The sequence below is a fragment of the Chinchilla lanigera genome, unplaced genomic scaffold (assembly GCF_000276665.1).
Source record: "Chinchilla lanigera isolate Chin_1 unplaced genomic scaffold, ChiLan1.0 scaffold00013, whole genome shotgun sequence".
In the NCBI taxonomy this organism is placed as follows: Eukaryota; Metazoa; Chordata; class Mammalia; order Rodentia; family Chinchillidae; genus Chinchilla; species Chinchilla lanigera.
Window position 1 is genome coordinate 840,379 of NW_004955414.1, and position 19,221 is coordinate 859,599.

At 34.4% G+C, this 19,221-nt stretch overlaps 1 protein-coding gene across 1 annotated transcript in view; it reads right to left on the reverse strand.

Annotated features, from left to right (window-relative positions):
- The window catches only part of Cep295 (centrosomal protein 295kDa), a 54,036-nt gene that overhangs the window by 34,141 nt on the left and 674 nt on the right, over window positions 1-19,221 (reverse strand). The window contains 6 exon segments of the mRNA XM_013511832.1: window positions 1,720-1,860; window positions 6,573-6,668; window positions 11,567-11,660; window positions 13,122-13,246; window positions 14,328-14,528; window positions 15,488-15,627. Coding sequence (XP_013367286.1) covers window positions 1,720-1,860; window positions 6,573-6,668; window positions 11,567-11,660; window positions 13,122-13,246; window positions 14,328-14,528; window positions 15,488-15,595 — 765 coding nt within the window. The 5' untranslated portion in view covers window positions 15,596-15,627.

Here is a 19,221-nt window from a genome sequence, read left to right on the forward strand (position 1 = left end):
CTGAATTTTGGTGGTAGAGAGTAAAGAGAAAAAGAGACCCTTCAGTCCTTGGAACGAACATTTAACCAGTGAAGGAACAGCACAAGAAAAAAATAACTGGTGCACAAAACATGGTGATGAAAGCATGGGGAATTCAAGAACAGCAAGGCACAGAGAGCAAGGGAGAGTAAAGAAAAGAAGACAAAGTTGGAGAGGCAGACTGAGGCTAAATACTAGTTACAACAGACCCAGGTAGGAAACACAGTCTCAGACGTTAACAGAGTCTGCAACATGAAGGTTCAGACAGGAGAAAGGAGATCTACTAGCTGAGATATTAGGTGGTTTTTGATTCTTATATAAGAAACATTCAGTTTATAGTAAGTCAGAGAGAGCTTGCATAAGAGGCTTTGTCAAGTAATGAATGTATTAGTTATTCTTTTGTGAAGTTTTAAATGTTCTGCCATTTGGAGATGAATTTCTTTGGTTGTGCGCTAAAACAATTAAATGAACAAATTCATTTTATTTATATTAAGATTCATCTTAGCAAATTAGCTGCATTGTTACATGATTAAGTGTACTATTCTAGCTCACTGAATGTCTGGGCATGTTACTCTACTTGTATTACTTATAATAACAATGACCATACTACTAACATTTACTATGAATTTATGAAATTCCACACACATTTCTAAGGGATTTCCTAAACTCTTTTTTTTTTGTTTTTCTCCAGTACCGGAAATCGAACTCATGACCTTGCGCTTGCCAGGCAGGTGCTGTGCTGCTGAGCTAAAACCCCAGCCCCTCCTAAACTCATTAACGTTGACAAAACATGATGAAACAGAATTCAGGCAGTTTAAGTAACTTGCCTAAAATCAAACCAAGGTAAATCCAGGTAAATTGACTCTGGAGTCCACACTTTCATATCCACTCAACACTACTGCTTTTATGGAACAATGTGTTCCATTTATGATTGCTTTTCACATGTATTTTTTCTACAGATGCAAACCTTAGGTGAGAATTTCTACTAAATTCAGAAATTCAGTTATTTTAATTATAATTTACTTCTAGTTTACAGAAGTTAAAAATTAAGGTCATAACTTTATTCAAGGTATACAAATGAAATTTTATAAGCATTTAATTTCCACAGAAATACTTAAAAGCTCATTCCTAAAAGTTTTTAAAACACCCAAATGTATTAGTCAAATTCAGAAAATGAAAATGAGACTTTTAACAAGATGAATCATTTGTATACGCTGCTTAAGAAAAAGCAATAATTATACAAAATGTGATAAAAGTGAGGCTAAACTACATTATTTTGCAGATCCACAACAATCATTTTTTCAAAGCTACTTGACAGCAAAGATCATGACTTTACCTTTGCATCAATACACTGCAAAGCCAGTCAGTGCTTTGCTCCACAAACACACAGAAAGTGAATCTTTATATCTAGAGAGCACAAATGCAATCCAAATGCAGCAATTAAATGAGAAGTGATTAATCTCATACAATTTTTTGGACTAAGCTTTTGAACATATTCATTAGTAAATAGTGATACACTGTGAGAACAGTATAATCCAACCTGAAAAGAGAGGCAATGGAAGAGGCATACTTGAAATCATAGGGACAGAGAATATATATAATATTTTTCACACCCTCTACTTTGTGCCCATTCACTAATCAGTTCTGCAATGCTATCAGTATGCCTATCAGTAGTAGGTACAGGGAGAATTTAATTCTTACTTGGGCCAAATGGATCTTTTTCATGGCTTGGAAACCCCGTGCATGTGCCTTTTCGAGCTGTTCCAGTCTCTCTTGTGCTGCCTGTTTTTGCAGTTCCTCCAATCGTTTAGCTTCATCTTCGGCAGCCAAATGAGCATCTGGCTAGCAGTCAATCAATAACATTTTAGAATAATTTTTCAAAAAAGTGTGAAAAAAACTAAGAAACAAAACAACTTGGGCTGGGGATTTAGCTCAGCGGCACAGCGCCTGCCTGGCAAGCGCAAGGTCGTGAGTTCAATTTCCGGTACCGGAAAAAAAACTAAAAAAAAAAAAAAAACAAAACTTTAAAACCATGTTTTCCACCTCTATAGACATAATATATGGAAAGGAGTTAAATTTTTTAAATGCCCACGTTATCAACAGCATATCTCTATAAAAAGCATCAAATTATTAGCAAAGTTTTCTAAGTTGCTTATCTCAAACTAGATCAGGTTTTACTCATGCAGACATACTGGTAAATACCCTCAAAGACAGTAAAGAAAACACAAGCACCTAAGGTCATATAAGTAATCTATAGGAGCATAAAATTTTGTCTTTGGTTTTTAGCCAACATCTGTTGCTTGGTTTTAGCCTAAGTTAAGGCTAAAATATGTAGTTTATTATAAATTCTGGCTTTCTGGATTTTATGCATAACTCATGATTATGCTATTACATCTCACTGAGGTAACAATAGAAACACAACCTGGATTTACTTATTATCTAAACAGTCACTTTCAATTATAGATAATTCTCTTAAAGATAACCAGTAGTGAAAAGTCATTTTATGTTTTATATGTTGAAATTCTAACATTCAGTTGAAACCATAGAGCCAATGAAAACTACTGGCTTTATATGTAAGATTAAAAGTCCAAGTAATGAAATAAATAGGTAAAGAGATTGATCATTATTAATAACAAATATACTGGCCAAACAAGTTCATTAAAAATACATTTCTTTTAAGCCAATAAATATGTATGCAAATCTAAATAAAATCAGACAAAACAAAAAAAGGCTAGATTAAATAACAATTATAGTCACAGAATTATTCAGTACATTAACATACATAACATTAAACAAAATAACCTTTAAAAACATTTCTTCCATTTAGGCCATGAAGTTTTCAAGAAATGTCTAAGGAATTCTTCATAACTCTTCAGGTTAAACTGAAAGCAGAATACCAATTTTTTTTGTTTTTTAAGACAGAATCTCACTTTATAGTGTAGGCTGGCCTTGAACTTACTATATAGCCCAGGCTGGCCTTAAACTGCAGTGATCCTCCTGTCTCAGCCCTGTGACTGCAGGGATTACGGTGTCTGCGACCACACCCAGCTCAGAATATCAATTTTGGTGCACAACAAAAATTTTTTCCAAAGATATGGTTTTATTATGCAGTCCAGGAAGACCTCAAACTCTATTCTCCTGCCTTTAGGCATGCAGCACTGTGCCAGTAATAAACCAAAATTTGAAGGGAAGGAAAAATTTCAAAATAGCACACAACATGAATGATAAATAGGTTCAATCCAGAGATAAAGCATATCAAATATCTGAAGAAACTAAAGAGTTAGAAAATAATTTGGGGGTCTAGGGGTTTAGTGGTACAGTGCTTAGCTAGCACCCATGGGATCCTGGGTTTGGTCCCAAGCATCGTAAAAGAGAAAAAAGAAAAAGGAAAAGTATTGACAATCCCAAACAAATTTTATCCTTAGTCACCCAAGTTTTTGTTTTGGGCGGGGGCGGTTTCTGGTACGGGAAATGACCCTGCGCTTGCCAGGCAGGCACTGTGCCGATGAGCTAAATCCCCAGACCCTAGTCACCAAATTTTTAAAAAGATTTCACAAGCACACTTTAAGAAGACAATCACCTATAGAATTTGTATGAATACAATTAAAAATTTAAACTTGCCAGGTGTGACGGCACACACCTGTAATCCCACTATTCCAGGAGGCCAAAGCAGGAGGATCGCAAGTTACAGCCCAGCCTGTGCAACTTATTCTTTCAAAAGAAACACTTTTCCTAAAAAAAGAGCTGGGGACACAGCTCAGTGTGAAGGTCCTGAGTTCAATTCCCAGTACTGCAAATAAATTAATCAAAAGACAAAAACTAGATTGAAATAACTGTTAAGATCCATTTTTAGTAGTTAGAGATGAAAGATGTAAAATTTGCAAAAACTATAAATCCTAGTCTGAAAAAACTGCTTTAGAAAATATGCTTCTGAAAAACTTTTTCATGAGTTATAATCTTCAGTATACTATATTGTGATATTATTAAATATATGTCTGCATTTTGTTCAGTTACTTGGACAGAAGTCTTTTTAAATGTGATAGTGTAGTAGACTGATGATGACTTTAACTCCATTTCATTTTTCTGTAGACATTTCTGGGTTTTGCAGTAAATAGTGTAGTAGATCAGGTATTTCTAGACTCAAGTATCCATTTTTAAAAACCACTACACAACTGTAAGACATAAAGGTCACCAGTAATAGTGGACTTTCAGAGTATGATGCTTTGCTTAGCAGTATATACTGAAAGTCAGTGCAGCAAAACATAATGCAAAAAATTACTGACCAAAGTAGGACTATAGCAGGCTGTTTTTTTTCTGCAAAAGACAAACTTAATGACATACAAAATATTTGGGAACTATTATTTCAGAATGGTAAAAACAATTTGCAGTACCAACTCTTACATGTTAAAAAGGCTAAACAAACAAAAGTAGTTATTTGCAAAAAGCTGTCAAAGAAAAATACCCAAATGTATATACCAAGAATGCAAGTACTTTTAAGAGACAGTTGTTGTATACAATTGCATATCATTCTACTCCACAGAAGATGTTAAATTACTGTGCATGGGATATAAGATGAGACACAGATAAAATTCAGAGGTTGTTTTGTTTTCCAGTACCAAGGGTTGAACCTAAGGGCATTCTACAACTGAACTACACCCAGCCCTTTCAAATTTTGTTATTTTGAAATAGGTTCTTGATAAATTGTTCAAGATGGCCTCAACTCTGCAATCCTCTTACTTCAGCCTCTCAAACTGCCAGGATTATGGCATGTGTCACCATACCCAGCTGGGAAAGAATTTTATCTTCAAAGCCAAGCACATTGCTTTCTGTCACCTTATAAATCCAAGATTTATGGACAGATTTTTACTTAAGTGATGGAGTAAAGCAAAAAATAAAGTATTAGAATAAAAACTGTAAAATCATGAATCTGCTCCTGAAAATATACAGAAAGGATCTTCTTTAAATCAGTACAGAAAGCTCTAGTTGCCAGCAGGTACAAGCCCGTAATCTCAGCAAACGGATCACCAATTTAAGACCAGCCTATACCCTATACCAGTGGTGGCGAACCGATGGCACATGTGCTGCAGCTGGCTGTTATAATTGAAAGCTCTAAAAGATTTGCCATCACTGCTCTATACTTATAGAGAAAGGTTAAAAAAGACCTTTTTTCATCAATCTTAGTTGAAAGGTAACATATTTAATATTTCAAAAAAAACCCCATGTATTTAATATTGCAAAAATGCAGTATATTAACCAAAAGAACAAGTTTGCAACAGTTTGAAGTTATAATTCCTGTATCTTAATATTAAAGTAATAATATTGTACAATTTTAAATAAATCTCAGGTTTAGTCTTGAAACTTAAATGCTCATTCTGTGATGACACTCATCTTTTATACTAACTGAATATTGACTTTAACATCTGCTATTATGTACTCAAGCACAATGTTGTATCTGTTGCATTCTATGCTGCACACAAATACTACACTGATAATTTATTTTCCTACTAGCCAAATATATAACACGAAGAACAGCAAAAGCTACTGTTACAAAGAAATAGCAAATTTCATAGAGGTATATCATTTGTCACTCAAGACTACCAATAATTTAAAAACTGTAAAAGACAAAGGTATGGCAGGACAGCTATTCTCATGTTGTTTATACTTTTTAAAGCCAATTGAATGTTGTGTATCAAATGTTACATTTGTAACCAAAAATTTCTCAGAATTCTTAACATATGACTAGGCATGTGAAGATAAATGTATAAGATTACTATGTTTATATTATTTAGAGAAGCAAAAAACAACCTAAATATGAAAAAGATTAAATAATTTTCTGAGGAAGCATTAAGTGGCTTTTAAAAAACATTTTGAAAAGTATGTGTAGAAGTTTATATATAAAGATGGTAATATATTCATTAAGTTATTAACCATAACTTAACATACTAACCCTTTGATGATAGAATCATTGGTGTTTTTCCTAGTTTATGCTTATGTGCATAGTTCTACAATTTTCTAAGAGCACATATTACTTTATGGTAAAGTTTTAAAATACACTTTTTTTTCGAGACAAAGTGTTCTTATGTAATTTGATATCTGGATTTTTTCTTTTGGTACCAGGAATCGAACTCATCATGGCCTCCTGCTTGCCAAGCAGGCGCTTACGCTGCTGAGCTATAACTCCACTATAACCCCTATATAATTCAGGCTGGTCTTGAACTCACTGTGCAGCCAAGGTTTGAACTTACAGTGTTTGGGAACCTGCCTCAGTCTCCTGAGTTCTGGGATTACAGAACTGGGTGCACACCCAGGTAAAATGTATTATTTTAAAAGGTAGCTATTTAAATACCCATCTACTTCCATTCATATAAGAATATTATATAATTGACACAAAAAAGCAAAACATATTTAAGAGGCTTTGGTCACTACTATCTAGGATGTTTAGTGTGACTGTTCACATTTTGAAATCTGACACCACCAAACACGGAACCAAAATACAACGCAGTTCAGTGAACACAGAAATAATCAGGTGAGAGTATGAACAATGAGTCAGTCACCTGCTTTGTTTCCATCTGTCTACTCACAAAAGCGGAAATATGATGATAGGTAGAACTACTGGTTTTCACTGAAGAAACTCTTTTTACTTCAATATTCTGGAAAATAGAATTTTAAAAAATATATAGTTTAGGTTAAAGGCATTAATTTTCACCTAAAGCTGGATCCCAAGAAAAAATATTTTTTGCATTTTAATCACTGCTATGGTCCTCTCCAAAAGTTATGTCAAAATTTAATCTCTGTTATGAGATATTAAAATGTGGGTCCAAGTGGGACCTTTGGGAGGTGATTAGGGACATCAACTCATGAATGAATTCATCCTTTCCAGTGATGATAGATTACTGTCTCAATGAGTTATTTCCAGAGTAAGTACAATAAAAGCCAGCATGGCTCAGTCTCTCACAAACTGTTTCTGGTCATTTGATGGCCATTATCAGCTTGGGACTCCAGCAGCAAGGCTATCACCAAATGCAGCCCCTCAGCTTTGGAACAGAAATGTAAACCAAAATATACCTCTTTTCTTTATAGTTTACCCAGTCTGTGGGTATTATTAGCAACAGAAAATGGACTAAGAGAATCAGTAACCTCACTTGAGATAAACTAAAATTCTGCATACAATGAAATAAACTCTTCTCTCCAGAGTTGCTATTTATATTTTGGTAAAAATGCAAAATCCAGCAGTACTTCAAAATATCTTCCAGTACTTTTAATGTAATCAATCTCTCTTACTTCAGTTAAGAAGTTTACTTCAACTTTTAAATTATTTAAAAAGACATCACTTTTGTCCTTGGTTTTATTTGCTAGTACTGGGGATTGAACACAGGGCTTCACACACACAAGGCAGACAAACGCTCTTACCACTGAGCTATATCCCCAGCTCTGAAACATTTTACTTTTAAATCTGCTCAATAAAGGAGATGCTTAAAGGACATGTCTAATCAAATTTTAATTACTTCATTGTATTTATAGGAAAAACACTATTATATCCATTTTTTTTCTTATTCCTCGTGTTGAACTGAGGGCTTTTACAATGAGGTATATCCACAGCCCTTTTTATTTTTTGTTCTGAGACATGGTATCACCAAGACACTAAGTCCCCACATTGGACTAGACAGTGTGATTGCCTGCCATTTGGAATAAGGTATGAGCCACCACATCCAGTTTTTTGTTTGACTTTTTTGAGACAGGGTCTTTCTATGTATCCCAGACTGACCTCAAACTCCCAATCTTCCCACCTCAGACTGAATTCAGGAATTAGAGGCATGTACCATGCCTACCGCTTAACTTTTTTGTAAGAAGTTGGAAGAAAAAGGGAAACTGCATATTTACATATAACTCATGTCTACATAAGCACTTGCACAGACAATATTTTGTTTGATTTTTATAAATTTTTGATCTTGGCTTGTTATGAACATTAGCATTTATGACAAAGGAATCAAAAAGCATCATGGATAAAATACTGCCTTTTATCATTTCAGACAGTACTGAGGGAGTAGCTGGACTATGACTCTTTCATCTGAATCTTGTTTTATCAGATATTACAAGGCAGATGGCACAACATAAAAGCAGAAAGGCTGACAAAATGGAAGACATAAAAGAATATCTGGTACTTATGCTGATCATATATTCATAAAATATCCTTTCATATGTAACTGAGACATCCTATATTTGTGGTGTTTTTATTTCTAAAAGTTTAAAATAACTAATTTTGATAATCATCTAAAAGCCATTTTGAAAATCACAAGCTAATTACAACTGAAGCAATACTTTTAAAAATTAAAATCAAATTCCATTCTACATAATAAACATTTTCTTAAAAATGAGATCTAATCACAAATGTACACATTTTACTCCCAGAAACCAACCTCTCTCATTACCTTCACATTGAGTAAGGGTCTTACATTTATCTGAGCTTTAATTTCTTATGAAATGGTGAATATTTACAGAGAGCCAAATTCAGAATGTAGAAATGCCTATAGGATAATTAATGGAGTTTTTTCCCAAATGAAGAATATTAGAAAATAAAAAGACAGAATTATTAACTGCTTTTAAAACTCAAAACCATTATAGTTTTTCAAATAACAAAAGAATGTTTTGAGGCCATGGGGAAACTGAACACATACCTGGCCTCAAATAATGGGGAAATTATCAGTATTACTGTCATTATTTTCAGTTCTGGGAACTGAATCTAGGACCTTTGCACTTACCAGCATCACCAGACTTTTTTATTTTTTAAAGCCAGGCTCTCTTCCTCCGAAAAACAAAACAAGTAAATAAATTATTATAAAAAGAAAGGCTCCTGCTAAATTGCACAGGCTGGGCTGGAACTTGTAAATCTCCTGCCTCAGCCACCCAAAGCACTAGGATTACAGATATGCACAACCATGGCCAACAATTACTATTTTTAATCCTTACATATCAGAAAAATATATTAAATGACTCATTGATATATGAAATATCTAGGATTATTTAAAAATAGTCTAGATTTAATCATGCATTACTTATATAACTAAAAATTAAGTTCAGGCAAACAATTATTATTAGGGCCTCTGCTGAAATTTTATAATAAATTCCTCCCTTCTTTGGGCTTGACTTCTTGTTCTTTTTCTAAAAGTTTGAGGTGCAGCATTAGGCTATTTATTTGTTCTCATTCTGTTTTCCTGATATGTGAGTTCACTGCTATAAACTTCTCTCTGAGGACTGCTTTCAGTGTATCACACAGATTCCAGTAAGTTGTATTTACATTTTCATTTGTTTGTAGATATTAATTTCTTCTTTAATTTCATCAGTGACCCATTGGTTATTCAGTAGGCTGTTATTTCCAAGTGTTCATGGAATTTTTGTGGTTCATTTTGTCATTAATTTCCAATTTCACTGCACTATGGTCAGATAATATCTGACCATATTATCAGGCCGTATTATCTGACTATATTCTCTGACCATATAGGCTAGTATGTGGTCTATTTTAGAGAACGTCCTATGTGCTGCTGAGAATGTGTACTCTGATACTGTGGGATGGAACACTCTGTAAACATCTACTAAGGCCAGTTGTTCATATGTTTGGTTCAGCTAATTCTTTGCTGATTTTTTTGTCTAGTTGATCTATCTCTTTGTGACAATGGGGTATTGAGGTCTCCCATTAAAACTGTATTCTTGCTTATTTGATTTTTAATGTCTATTAGTAATTGTCTTATATAGTTAGGTGCTGCTGTATTTGGTGCATATATATTTATGATTATTATCTCTTTCCCTTGAAGTTTCCCCCTAACAAGTTTGTAGTGACCTTCTTTATCCCTTTTAATCATCCTTTGTTTGAAGTTGACATTGTCTGCAAAAAGAATAGCTACTCCTGCTTTTTTCTGGGTTCCTGTTGTGTGGAACATTGTTTTCCATCCTTTGATTTTCAGTCTGTGAATTTCTTTTTGTGTTAAATGTGTTTCTTATATATAGTACTGTCTTGGTTACTTTTCTCTCGTTGCTGGGACAAAATACCTGATGCCCAAAATTAAGGAAGGAAAGGTTTATTTCGCTTACAGTTTGTGGAGGTTTTAGTCCATACTTGGCAGGTTACAAGGCAGAGTGGCACATGGCAGAAGGCTATAGCTCATGGCAGCAGAACACAGCAAAAACAACAAGCACCAAAAGGGAGGAATGGCCCCAAGCAGCCTCTTCCTCTCCCTTACATATGCAAACTATCCACCCCAGGGAGGGTGTAGCTCTCACACCCATAATCAATGAAACTCTAAAAGCCTGCCCCATGACTACATGAGGCTTTCGGGGACACCCAGACACAAACCATAACATATATTGTTGGATCTTGTTTCTTAATCCACTCTGCCAGCCTGTTTCTTTTGATTGATGAGTTGAGGCCATTTACATTGATGGTTATAAGTGATATGTATTGGCTTATCTTGGTCATGGAATTTTCCTGCTGTTGGTTTCCTGCTTTTCCCCTCTGTTTAATTGCTTGCCCTACCTGCTAGTTTCTTTCTCTTGTTGGTCTTGAAATTGTGGTCATTTTTATCTCTGATTACTGTATCTTTTAGTACTCCTTGTAGCATTGGTTTGGTGTTCATAAATCTCTTCAGTTGTTCTTTGTCATGGAAGTATCTTATTTCTCCATAAATTGTGAAAGACAGTTTTGTAGGATCCATCAATCTGGGCTGGAAGTTGTTTTCTTTCAGGACTTGAAATACTTCACTCCAAGCTCTTCTTGACTTGAGGGTCTGTGTTGAGAAGTCTGCCATGATTCAATGCAATCCCAATCTAAACATCACTAGTTTACCTCACAGATCTAGAGAAAACATTCCTAAAATTCATCTGGAACCAGAAGAGACCCAGAATAGCAAAAGCAATTCTGGACAACAAAGGAAAGGCAGGAGGCATCACAATCCCTGACTTGAAATTATACTACAAATCTATTGTGATAAAATCAACCTGGTATTGGCAAAAAAACAGACCCAACAATCAATGGAACAGACTGGAAGATGCAGCCACAACCACAAACACACTCAGCTACTTTATCTTTGACAAAGGGGCCAAACAAGTACACTGGAAGAAAGCAAGCCTCTTTAATAAACGGTGCTGGAAAAACTGGCCTGTTACATACCAAAGAGTGAAACTAGACCCATGTCTATCACCATGCACCAAATTCAAGTCAAAATGGATCAAAGATCTAAAACAGAAACACTAAATCTACTGGAAGGGAAAGTAGGCAAAAATCGTGAAGATGTAGGGGTAGGCAGAGAGTTCATGAACAAAAACCAAACTGCACAGGAAATACTTCAAAGGGTCAACAACTGGGATCTCATCTTATTGAAAAGATTTTGCACATCTAAAGAAATCACCAACAGAGTTAAAAAAAAAAAAACCCACAAATTGGGAAGAAATTTTAGCCACTGTCTGTCAGACAAAAGACTTCTATCTAGAATATATAAAGAACTAGTAATAAAGAATCCTCATAACCCAGTTTCTCTCAAAGTTCAAAGTAATTTACCTCAAAAGGAGCTGGAGCAGGGGGAGGCAGACTTGTAATTTTGGCAGACCTCTCTTTTTCTACAAGCAGTGCTTCCTTCCGAGCTTTTATATGCCTTAAAAACAAGAAATATCATTAGTTAAATCTCTCAGGTAGTCTCTTAGTGCTCCAACATGAAGTCCATAGACTTTCTAGAAGTCTTCCAGTCTGACACCACAAACATACTATGTAATTTAATAAAGAGTTTAAGGTAAGCATGGTGATGCATATCTGTAATGTCAGCACTGTCGCAGGCTGAAGCAAGAGAATCACAAGTTTGAGCCCAGCCTGGGCAACTTACTGAGACACTGCCTCAAAATAAAAAATAGAAAGTTAAAAAGGATAGGGGTAGGGGCTGGCAGGGGTGCCTCAGTGTGAACACCCTGGGTTCAATTGTAGTACCAAAAAAAAAAAAAAAGGAAAAGAATCTATATACAGTAGACATGACGTAAGATGATGTTTACCAATTCAAAGAGACACATCTAAAAACATAAAGCTCCACAGTGGGGACCAATCTAGCAAACATGTAATACTCTTCAGAGTAATACAGTGTCAAAAAGAAAGAGATGGGCCACTGTACAAAATGACCACTGCTGACCAGTAAGAGACACCTGAATTTTTATACCATGCAAAAAATACTAATGACTTCCACAGAGTCTACCTCGTTTAAATGTTTTGAATTACATTAATATTCTTTTCTTTTATACAGTGGAGTATTACTTAGCTATAAAGATAAATTTGAGCCTTTTAAAGGTAAATGGATGCAACTAGAGACCATACTCATAAGTGAAATAAATCAGACCCCCACGTGTAAACATCATCCTGTCTTCCTCATGAAAGAGGCTGAAAGGGTAAATAAAATCCAAAAGGTACAACAGATATTGTGAAAGGGAAAGAAACTGCTTAAAAAGAAAGAACAACTGGGATGAGGGAAAGGAGAAAAAAAGAAGGGAAAAAAAAATATATATATGACAGCTAAGATAATTGTACTACTAATTTTTATGGATTTCTTGAAAGAAATAGTCAATGCTTAATTTTTTTTTTTTTGACCAATTTTACATGCTTATATCTGGTGATCTGAACAACTACTTTGAAGACAACAATATGCAATACTAGAACCATTGTTGAATTCCTATCTTGTTTTTTTGAAATTCTGTATTATTTCTAATGGTTTTGTTCATTGTTTTTTAAATTATTTTTTATTCTCTTTAAAATTTAAAAAAAATTCTTTTCTTGCATGAGAGAAAGAGGTTTTGCTTGACATGCATTGTGAACTGTCTATACATTGCTCTAGAAACTTAGTAATTTCTGCTAACCTCAGAATATTCAGACTCCAATTAGAGGAGAAAGCTCACTTGTTATTATTTCATTTAAGCAATACACTCTCCCCTGTATTATTTTTAAACCCAGTTTAATAAAATGCAGTGGATATACCATATGACTTCTATATAATGTCTGCTTATACAGTATGCTATGCATCCTTTACTTCCAGCCATGTTAGTTTCAGTTGGGGATGTAGTAAAAATTATTACATTACCAGTTTTTTTGTCTCATTAATATTTCTTTTTGATTTTTCTGTACTTTCAAGGCTTCTTTATGCCTCATTTCTGCTTTTCTTTTCCTTTCTGCTGTCTGCCGTGCCAGAGCATCCAAATTAGGTTCCTAAAAATGGATATTACCCAAAATGTCAAGTTGAACAAGACTTCTAGAAATGCATCTTATTTGATGTCAGAATAGGAATGACTTTTCAATTCTGTCAGCTCTTCCTACATACTACACCAGTATTTCCCAAAGTGTGGTAATGGTACCTTAAACAATGTATCAGCAGGGTCAAAATATAAAGACTTAATGAAATCACTCAATATTATTACAAAAATAAATAGAATATCATACTTAGGACATAGTTCTTAAGTAAGAAATGAATCCACTTAACTAAAATGTCATATACATAATGATTCAGGTGTTTTTTCAACTACAGCAAAAATCATGAAGGTTTTCTCATGATTGAGGTCAATGAAGTTTGGGTAAAACTGCACTGAAGCATAAAGTTAATGGCGACATACATAAAGCAACAAAACTCTGATGTCAGAACCTAAAGCTATTACTAAAAATATAAACTAAAACCAGGACAAAGAAACAGGCTGCCACATGGTTTAGACATTTCCTTTCCTAACCCGCTGTCAAAGGTTTATTTTCTTTGGAATCAGTACTGTTTGAGTCTTGGGCTTCCAACTACTATTTTCTAACCATAAATCACAATAAACAAATCAAAGTAAGTCAGGGAGCAGTTTTAAATCCTGAGTTAAGTTCTACTTTGCCTTCCTGGAAGTCAACAAAGAAAAAAATATATATATATACATATATATATATATAAAAAATCACACATATTGAGAGGTATTAGGAATGATACTGAAATGGGAAATTTGAATTCTCCCTACTGAATTTGTCCAAAATCCTTAAGAAAATGATTTAAAAGGTTACCTGATTTATCTAGGTAAACAAGAATTGGAAAAGGATAATGCAAATTTAAATAGCACAGGGAGAGAAATTTTACCTGACATAAGTTACTAGGAAATGAACATACTATTATTCCCAATTTATGATTAAAAAAAAAAAAAGCCAACTTAGGCAGTCCAAAACAAATTCTATACACAAATATTTTTATTATGTAAGAATTCAACAAATATAATTTATTTTTAACAAATTTTACTGCTCTAATCAGGTAGTCTAATAAGTTACTCACATTTTCTTTGGCCTGTCGATGTCCCTCTCCCATACTTTTTAAACTTGCCAAATACAGTTTTTCCAAGTTCTGTATTTTCTGAGTTTGTGATTCTTCCCATTCTGCCCTTAGCTCCTCTGCCAAACGAGCAAACTGCTGAGTTCTCCTCTGCTTTATGTCTTCTCTTATCTGTAAAGCAATATCCTTTTCTTGTTCTCGAACCTGAAGAATATTTAATAGATTATATGAAAGGGGATTTGAACTTTTTTGAAAAGCTACTTGGAAATAGAAACTCAAATGCATTCTCTCTACCTCTATCAAGTCTTCTGAATATTTACTTTATATTAGATAAGGACTATGTAAAGCAAAATTATCTAAGTGATATAGAAAAGATAAGAATCTCAGGATGAGCATATAACTCAGTGGAAGACTGTTTTCTAGTATATGCAAAGCCCTAGGTTAGATCCTCAGAACTGCAAACAAAACCAAACCACCCAAACTGCAAGACTACTTCTGATTAACTTTTATACTCCTGCAAATTCCTAATGACATTGTATCACCCTAGTAACATATAAAATGCTAAAATGGTAAACATCATTCAAAAAATGCATAGCCCAGGGGAATATAGATAGGGCCAGATGTGAATCCCATTTCTGTTGTATACTATCTTTAATTCTAGACAGAATAGCACTTAAAACGTGTTTCAGGGGCTGGGGATATAGCTCAGTGGCATAAGTGCCTGCCTGACAAGCGCAAGGTCATGAGTTCGATCCCCGGTACTGCAAAAAAAAAAAGTTTCAAAAAGACTTAACTCTCTTATTCTAGACTGTTAGAAGACAATAATCTACAACTTCCTAGTACATTTGTCTCAGAAGCTAATAATCTTTCCAATAAGTCTTCTCCCAATAAACTTCTTGTTCTAACATCATGTATTACAAACCATTTAAAAATATTTAAAGACGTAACATCAAATAATGCCTATCTTCTATTCTTCCAGCCCAATTACCATCTCAGTCTTTTCTTCAAATGTTTCAAAGTTGGTTAATATGTAAAAACCAGGGCTCTTATACAGTCACATAAAGTTTTTAAATGAAACATTTCATTTGGAACCTTCTAATATAATTTTTTATATTAAGTGATGTGGAAAAGACAGTGAAGACTTTATTCCAAATAAGTCACACCTGTAGCAACCTTAGTTTTCGTCTTCTTTCATAATCTTCTCTCAAAACAAAGGCTTCTTCATTAGGACTTAATCTCAGCTTGCCAGCATTCACCACCTTTCTTTTCATTTTTGTGCAATTTACATAAAAAGGACCTAAAACTTAAAAAAAGAAAAATGTCTATAAAGATATTAACCTTTGAAATAGAGTAGCAAAGATTAAAATTTTCAAAATTCGTATTAGTAATTTTGGCATTTAAAGTCTATATATATGCAAATACAGAAAAAAATCTGATTTATTTACAAACAGGTACTATAAATCTGATCAGTGGTTCTCAGGTGGGAAAGGAGTAATAAAGAGCAGGGCAGAATTTCTTAGAGAACATTTTCCATCCTACAACAGAATGTTTACCTGTAGTATCTTGGACCTGACTTATTCCTAATTAGCATTTCCAGTTTCTATTCTTAAATGTAAAAAAAGCATAAAAACTTAAAAACATGTACTGGCACAGAATGCTTTCATAACTATAACTTAACACTTTAGTACTATGAACAACCTGTTCATTACCAGCAAAACTGCTGTAACTTCAAAGGCTCCTGGTCATTTGATTTAGTTTGCTGTCTGCTGCATATAATTTGATCACCAATCATCATTATAATTATAATTCACAGAATCATATCAATTCCATAGGATATACACTATAGTAAACAATTCTTTAGTAACCTCAACTGTTTGATTTTTAAATGTATGACCATTTTAAAAAATCATTCTAAAATAATTCTTTTTTTTTTTTTTTTTTTTTTTTTTTTTTTTTTTGGTTTTTCTCCGGTACCAGGAACCGAACTCACGACCTTGCGCTTGCCAGGCAGGCGCTTTTGCCGCTGAGCTAAATCCCCAGCCCCATTCTAAAATAATTCTATTTGGATATGTCAAGTGTTGGAAATTCCCAGATTTATTTGTCAACTGCTACTTTTACAATAGATTTTAATATGTCATTATCTGACGGAGTATAGTAAGTAGGAATGGAAAGAATGTAAGAATCTATTGTTTGTATACTTTGAAAACCCTTCTCATGTGATTCTGATATCACTTATTCCCAGTATCATATCCAAAGATTAAATACTTCACATTAGTAACCATAATTTTATCTGGGACAAGTCAGTGTTTCTCAGGTCCTTCCCAATGACCAGGTGGGCAAACTTCGTTACTTGATACTTACAACTTTCTGAAGTTAACTTAGCCCACACTGCCCTCATAAAGTTGTCCTCTAGTAGCTCTTGTTCTACCCATTCATTCCTGACTTCCCTACCTATAATGTGTATTATCTGTACATTCACATAGGGACAAATTCTATGCTGTCTTGGTACTGCCTCTACTATATTTTCAATTATAGTTTGTTCTTTGTAGATAGATTCCTAACAATTGAAGAATGGTAGTTATTTTTTTAAAAAATTGTAATATTTTAGGTAACTGTAATAAGAATTATTTTTACATACTGTGAATGGATATTTTTTTTGAGAGAGCCTCGCTATGTAGCTCAGGCTGGCCTCGAGCTTGTGGCAATCCTCCTGCCGCAGCCTCCTGAGCGCTGGGATTACAGGCATGTACCACCATACCTGGCCTAGATACTATTTTCACTTGGATGAAAATAGAATAAGGCCTAGGAGTCTGTGGGGTTACCTAATAGGAACTCATACTTTCCCAGTGAATACTCCATCAGAATGTACCCTCAATGAAGAAAAGTGTGGTCTCATTCAATATTTTACGCCCAAATTCTAAAAACAATGTCACACACCTATGTAGGTATTTTGGTGTGTTGACTGAATGAATGATACAGTCATTCAGTTAACTCACAAAAGCACTACTACACACAGGCACACACAGTCATTCCTACTGGCTTCATCAGGACTCTGATGTCAAAAAAGAGTAACCACTCACATTTAATGAACTTTTTCTATATATCCTATTGATTTGATACAAAATTTTGATAATGGTAAAGTGCCAACTATCACATTTTAAACACGAACAAAGTCCTCTTGGGTTAAAGCACTTGCCTGAAGTGACAATATCTACTGGCAAAAGCAAGGGAGGAATCTAGTTTCTTTATTTCAAGTGGCTCCTACCTTCCTGACATGCTAAAACAAATAGGGCAAAATTTTATTTAAGCTACTGTTTTTTATGAAGTGAGGAGTGAAAAACAGGGAATGGAACAAAGAACAAAAAATGAACAAGATTAAACTTAGTCTTCATGATGTACTTTTACTAAATTGTCTGAAGGTTTTTGAAAATTCACTTATTATTAAAACTAATTAATGATGAGTCTTATATCACAGGATGGAATAAAAGTTGGGCCCAAAGAACACAATAAAAGTTCATTTGTATGAAGCTCAAAAACAATGGACTGAAGAATCCATGCAAATTAGGATGTCACTGACTAGGACTCATGTACAAAGAAGCTTGTTGGGGTGCTGCAAATACTGTATTTGGATCTGTATGATGATTAAACAGGTGTATGTATACACGAAAATTCCTGAAATGATACACTTGTGTATTTTATTCTCAATTATACCTCAATATAAAAGGAAAAATTTTCTTTCAGAATCTTTGGCATATCCATCTCATTTGCCAGAGGATTATGGCAAGACACACAAACATTTGTTATTTTTGGCTATTAAGATGTGACAGAATAACCTTTCTCATGTACAATTTTAAAACATACTTAATCTTAAGCTTACAATTCCTATATATCCTTTCCCCATGCAAATAGATTGTTGAATGCAGGAAATGAAGGTGAGTTACAATCTCATGACCATAGATCTATCTCTTCTAAAACAGGACAGTTCCTCAGTCTTTTATTTCAAAACCCTGACACTTAAAAGAAAATAATGGCCAGTTCTTTTGTTCAGCACAATTGAATTTATCTATTTTGAACTTAGCTCAATTTGAATTTATCTAATCTTTTCTTGTACTAGCCTGAGGTTAGTACTTCTAGCAAGAACTCCACTTAAGCGAAGAGGTAGCTTCAGGGCATCATATCAGGAGGTAAATGAAGTCAGTATGTCTACTGCTCTTGATAATTTGTTCAGTTGGTTAAGATGGTATCTTATCAGCTTTCTCTATGGCAGCTACTACTTCTCCCTTTGTAAGTATCTGTTGGATGGATAGTAAAGACAACACAAACACTATTTTCTCCTCATACTTGTGCCCACTTAGTATCTGCTGACAACTGTTGTCTAACTGCTGTGTTGTGTAGCAAATGTTATTTTGTATTTCTGTTACTCCTTCTATTTCTATCAGTAGTTTCTCCTGCTGCCCCATCTATTAAATTGCTTCTTCCTTACAGATGTGGGTTGTTACATTTTATGCTTTACTACTACCTAGACAGTAAATATCTTGCAAGATTCTGTCCTGAGGATTTAAACAATACATGACACGTGGTTATCACAAAATTAACACTAGACTTAGATAATGTGCATTCAAGAGTCAACACTGCCACTTGGCAGGATGGTACTGGCCATGTCATTTGAGTCGTTTTGGTCTCGTATTCTTAACCTATATGAGGGGAGTAATATCTACCCCAACAGATTGTTCTGATTACGTAACTTAACCATGATGATGTTGGGTGTGATGGCGCACGCCTGTAATAACAGCACTGGGGAGGCTGAGGCAAGAGGATCCTTGTGAGCTCCAGACCAGACTGGGCTACATAGCCTGAACTGCACAGCCAGACCCTGTCTCAAAAAAAAAAAAAAAAA